The 6,062-nt window shown below is 46.9% G+C and overlaps 1 protein-coding gene across 1 annotated transcript; it reads right to left on the bottom strand.

Moving 5' to 3' along the window:
• Nucleotides 1–882: 882 nt before the first annotated feature.
• Nucleotides 883–5,665, bottom strand: tas1r3 (taste receptor, type 1, member 3). The gene is made up of 8 exons (XM_008289748.1): nucleotides 5,463–5,665; nucleotides 5,071–5,371; nucleotides 4,489–4,845; nucleotides 3,986–4,402; nucleotides 3,674–3,871; nucleotides 3,464–3,584; nucleotides 1,880–2,250; nucleotides 883–1,804 (listed from the first exon to the last, which is right to left on the bottom strand). Exons 1-8 carry the CDS (start codon nucleotides 5,663–5,665, stop codon nucleotides 1,217–1,219), a joined length of 2,556 nt encoding a protein of 851 aa, XP_008287970.1. The 3' UTR covers nucleotides 883–1,216.
• Between the last annotated feature and the right edge of the window lie 397 nt (nucleotides 5,666–6,062).

The following is a 6,062-nucleotide window of genomic DNA, read 5'->3' on the forward strand; positions in this document are numbered from 1 at the left end:
TTAACCAATCAGAAGCTTCCAAAGCCATGACATCATCATCTGGGCTTTCCCAAACAGTCTGAATGATCTTAGTGGATGTAAACTTCTGACTCTGAAGAAAGTCATAAACATTCTCTCTCTCATTATTCTGGTGTTTATCAGATAGAACTAATGCTGGTGATCCTGACTGAGCTGAAACAGGAAACGTTTAGTCTGATTTAATGTCAGATGGTGAGAATAAAAGGTTTTATGTCTCTTTGTACAGTAAACGTCTGGTTTCAGCTGTAAGTACAGATAGATGAATGATATCACTCTATAAGACACTGTCTGTACAGATTTGATCACAGAGCGATGAAATCATGTCCGTATCATTTCTGCAACTGATTTTTTTGCAGTTTATAAAGAGCAACTTGTTGATGGACAGTTGTTCATAAACCTACCAGCAACTCTGAAGTCTACATAAATAAATAATAACACGACTAAATGGTGGAACTTATATATCAATAAATAATAATAACTGGTGTACATTTCTATTCTGCCTGTCTTATTTCCACGATAACTTTTGCATTTTTGTGCGATGACGCTCTTGCAGTGACCACGAGCACATGGCTGGTGATCGCTGAGTCATGTGGGTTTGGTCGGTGTCACTCTGAATGCAGTCTGAGGACATCAGGTGTGGATGTGTCAGCTTCATTCCTCTGATCTCTCCTCATGCTTCCAACATGCTTCACATTGTTTGTGTAATGCTGTTGTTTTATGTGTGCTGCTCCGTCGATGATGCAGCTAAACCCGGTCGGGGTGAGCGAATACTTCTGCTCCTACTCAGGAACCTTCTTAGACACAATCACCAGCTTCTCGCTGCTTCTACTGATTCTAGGAGAAATTAAATTCAAAGAAAACGCATCTTATAGTCGGTTTTATTCCACCATGCTTGATATTCAGTCGAAGCAGTTGTTAGGAACATTCATATCAACAACATACAAACAGAAATTCAACGACAAATACCAACTAAACTACCATCAGGTCATTTTACATCATATATTATTTCTAGACTTCATGTATGAGTTTGTTTTTTACATGATTCATTCAGCCAAGTATTGTCGCCTGATATAATACACGTTTTATTGGCTGTAGGCCTAAAATAAACAAGTTTTCATTCATATACAGCTGCACATAGAAACGCATGCAAGTCTGCAGTTCTGGTTTTATTCATAACGTCGTGTTGTAGGAGTCCCGTTCATTTCTCTGGCTGTGGCTGTGGCTCCTCCTGAGCCTGTGTCGGTGGGACGCCCTCCAGGAAGGTGCAGAAGTGCTCTGGTGTGTTCAGCTCAGGCTTCCTCAACAGCAGGTAGCATTTTGGCAGGTAGTAGGCCGCCATGAGCCCGAAGTCGCTCACCAGGGTGAAGTAAACATGGACGATCGACCTGTTCTTGGTGTTCAAGCCGATGTAGATTGGAATAAAGATGACCCAGGTCACACAGTAGATGAGGGTGGAGAAGGTGATGTCCCTGGCCAGGTTGTACTGATGGAGAGGCTTCACTGCCATGAAGGTGCACATGAATGACACGAGGGCCATCGCACCGTTGAAGCCTTGCATGAGGGCAAATCCAGACAAAGGCAGCACTGGACAGGACAAGAACGCCCTCACGAAGTCTATGGTCATATCTGCCACGTGTTCAGACAGTGTTGGACCTTCCTGGACGAACCATCCACAGAGGCCGGCCTGCACGGCGCAGCAGACGAGCACAAACAGCCAGCTCCCAGGACCTCTCAGTATGTGCAGGTGAGAGGCGGCCATCTCTGGGAACTCTGTCACGTAGAAAATCTGTGTGAACAGAAGCCTGGTTAAAATCTTTACTTCGTCCTACAGTACAGCGATGTTCAATCTGCTGTTCCTCACCTGCAGCGAGATAGCCATGATGACTGAGAGGGCGACGGTTTGGAACATGGAGGTGAAGGGCAGCTGGAGACGACACACCACGTCTCCCGGCTGCCCCAGGAAGAGCAGCAGACTGAAGCAGGCTCCCATCAGGCTGAGCAGAGCCACAAAGCTCAGGGGTCCCCCCGAGGCCTTCACCAGCGGCGTCCCTCGGTGCATCAAGAACACGACGCCCACCGACGCCTGACACACCTGCAGGCCCACCCCGATCAGAACCATTTGTAGGGCCTCAGGCGTGTCCCAGGACAAGACGTCGAAGGTGGGCTCAGTGCAGTTGGTGCTGCGGATCAGGGACCACTGACGCTCAGGACACTTGGTGCACTGGATGTCCTCTATGAGCAGAAAGCACAACAGGAAGTTTGATCTGATTAACAAGCCCGTCATTTAGAAATCAAATCAGACCATGGCTGCACGTTATGCATGCTTTGATTGCATCAGGGAGATGTGCTTTTATGCTCTCTTGCAGAGGGTGAGATGAGAAAATCAATAGCACTCCCTGGTCTGTGGATTAAACCTGGAGCTGGTTAGCCCTCCTGAGTCTGGAGACTGGCAGCAGGAGGAACAGGCGGCCTGGCCCTCTCTGAAGGTAACAATATCGCCAAGAGCACCTCTAAACAACATCAAGTCGGGTTTTAAGAGGGTCTTTGTGTGGGATTATTTCTTGGCTGCATGCAGTGACTTCCTCGAGTCTTTGCCGGTTGCCTGGCAACGTCATGATGATAATAAGACTGTTGGTCGTTGCTGCGTGGCCAATAAAGAGGTCCACACATGGTCCCTGCAAAACTGCTTAAGGTCATGTTCACATTTTGCTTCTTTCACAAATTAAACAAAAAACACCTGTAACATATCAATTAGTGAGCTTTAGCGGTGCTGGCAGGTGGATCGTAGACCGTCTCCCTGCTTCCCTCTGACTGGGGAACCAGCTGAAGGCAAAACAAAACCAACAACAACACAACAGTAATATTCCTACAGCTGGGCCACAATAAATACTGTAAACGCAAAACAATCCAAGAAAAATGCAGTAATTTTCCATAATTAATATCTTTTAGCCTTAACGTTACATGAGACATGCGTATTTTTGTGTATATTTTATATGGTAATATAGAGATACACATCGACACATATATAGCTAGAAAAAGGTGAAAACATTTTCAAAATAAGAGACAACTTATCAAAATATAGGCTTGAAACTTTGGTGGTTTTGCAAGACATCTGTCATTTAACAAACAAATCTATATAGAATTAAAGAACCAACACTTATTTTTCCATTAATTGATACTAATTATATCTAATTAAAGAACTTTATTTACAGAATTAAATTTGAACTTATCTATTTGAACTTTATCTACTAAACAAAAGGAGAATATCTGTGAAATTAGTATAATTTGCAGTATTAGTATTTTAGAGATGTTGTGGTTATTCAGAGTTACATGTTTTTAACATTATTCTACATTAGACGTGTGAATTCAGTGGATTTTTAGAAAGCAAATCAGCATATTTCTCAAACTGTCGCTCTCTTCTGTTGGGTCATAACAGCCACATTACCCTCAGCAGCCTGGTAGCTTCCTGGCAAACAGTCGATACAATCAAAGCAGCAGGAATGGAAACCTTTGACTCTGCGGACCTGGCCGGCCCCACATGCACCTGAGCAGGTGGACTGAGGAACCTGCAAAACAGGAACCCAAACTGGATCACATTCAGCCTGAAGCTGGTGACAGAGCTGACGTTGTTCTTGTCGTGGTTTGGTGACGTTACCTCTGCAGTGTGCCATTTAAAGAGCGACTTGTTGATGGACAGTTGTTCATAAAAGCTTCCAACGATGCTGAAGTCCACACCTGAGGGCTTCCACTCCCACTCGATCAAATCATAACCGATGTTTGGGTTGCCGTTACTGTCAAACACTAACTGTTTGCCATTTATGTCAACAGACGTATTCCTTAAAACCTCCAGCAGCTGCAAAACAAGATTTTGTTCGTTACTTAATTTCAGTGTTTCTAAAAAATAAAAATAAAAAAAGACTTGATTCATGTACAGTCACACAAACACCAGACAAATAAAGAAAATCACCTTCCAGGGATAGATTTTGGTTTCTGGGTCCCACTTACATGCAGCTGAGCTGCACTCCAGCAGGTTGTGCAGTGCCTGAGCTGCACTGTAGACGGCAGCGTACACACCGAACGCTGTGCGCTGCACTGCAGGGTCCGTCACCAAGCTGATGTTAGCAGGCGACAGGTTCCAGCACTGTGGACAGGGATTGTCAGGATTGCCGGGGCTTGAGGCTGGCGGCGGCGTGCTCGCCCTCTCCTGGCTCAGCTTCAGGAGGAGCTCCTGTGTGTAGGGAGCGAGCAGATCCAGCGTCTGGGTCTTGTCAATGAATGCAATGATTGTGCCAACCGCTTGGATGTTGGGGAGGGAGACCAGTCGGCTGTGGATGGCCCAACTTGAGCTGGCGATCCAAACACCTGTGACATTCCTGCGGATCACCTGGAATAGATTGGATTGGACGACAGCTGCTGAATTAATCTGTCCACTGATAATAGGTAATACAAAGTCAAAGTGGCTCCACTAACCTCTTTAAAGAAGACCTCAGCCTGCTCTGGGAGAGAAAACACCACGACCACACCGACGTTGGTGGCTATGATGTTGCTGATGATTGTTTTAACCGCCGGCTCGGGGTCGGTGTAAACCGGGATCAGGCCCTGATAGGCCACACACACCGACATCTTTTCTGCCACTTTGGAAAACTGCTGCACGCCTTGTTGTCCGTATTCCTCCTCACTGCCCACCACCGCCACCCAGTTCCAGTCAAACTCCTTCATCAGGAGGGCCATGACATCCACCTGCCATTTGTCAGTGGGCACCGTGCGGAAGAAGGACGGGTAGAGGAGGTGGTCGGTGAACTTGTCACTGGTGGCGCCGTAGCTGATCTGAAGAGAGAACAATGGCTTTATTAAGCCTCTCTCATCACTGATGTAGATGTACTAGACCCTGCTCTGAGGCACAACAGTAGACATTCAGAAAACAAACAGTTAAACAGCAGTTAGTTTTCTTTAACACAGGACACAAACGTTCACTTTTGTTCATACATGATGTCCAGTCTGCTCTCTAAGAGAACGTACGCCACAGACAAGCAGGTGAACTTGAGACCAAACCTGTGGCATCAGGAAGAATCCCAGCAGCTTCCCGATGATCGACACCATTTCTGAGCTGTAAGGCCCGATGACGACGGGCACGCTGGTCTCATAGTCGGTGTAGTTGCACTCCACAGACAGCGCTTTGGTGGACTTCGCAGTGAGGAAGGAGATCGTCGGCTTCACCACGACGGCAGATTGTCTGCACGTGTCGTAAATCTCATAACCTAACTTGATGCCGGGGAGCAGAATCTGGTTGGCGTTGATCTCATCCACAGCGTATTTCATGACGATAGCGAGGCCCAGTCCGTATTCATTTATACTGGGAGAGAAAAAACCCCAAAGTGGAACCCTGGTTAGTCAGGAGAAGCACACATATGGGGCAGAATCCCAAAACTTTCTCAACCCCTTACCTTTCACAGCTGACGTTGTCGGGCTCCCTCCTCAGGCTCAGGTTGCTGGTGAGCTGGTTGATGGGGAAAAGCCCTCCGAGCACGATGTCTCCGGACAAGTTGAAGAGGCTGGTGGAGATGTGCTGGAGCCACTGGGGTAAAGTCGCGCTGCAGCTCGGTGTGAACGGCCAACACGCAACCAGCAGAATGAAACACAAAGCCATGATGCAGCTGAGCCGGAGACTGAAGGCAGAGGATTGGGAGCAGTCTGCATATGTGTCAGCGCGGCGTGAATTATTGTTGCATGCAAATTCAGCTGCAAACCCCAAAGCCCTCCCTTCTCCTGCCACCTGAAGATGTCCCAGTGAAGTAACAGCAAATGTTGTTCAGTCGCCCTGAAACTACTGACCAGCATTTACATGTCATGTGTGGTATGACTGGACATGACCTTTCAGCTTCTGTCATGATGAAGCATGTTTTTGATCGACAACACGTGTAGCAGTGTGTGTGTGTGTGTGTGTGTGTGTGTGTGTGTGTGCGTGTGTGTGCGTGTGTGTTGTGTGTGTTGTGTGAGCTTTACGTCTGCAGGAGGTGTAACCGTCAGTGACCAGCCTCACTGGT

The sequence above is a fragment of the Stegastes partitus genome, unplaced genomic scaffold, assembly GCF_000690725.1.
Source record: "Stegastes partitus isolate 25-593 unplaced genomic scaffold, Stegastes_partitus-1.0.2 Scaffold14, whole genome shotgun sequence".
Lineage (NCBI taxonomy): Eukaryota > Metazoa > Chordata > Actinopteri > Pomacentridae > Stegastes > Stegastes partitus.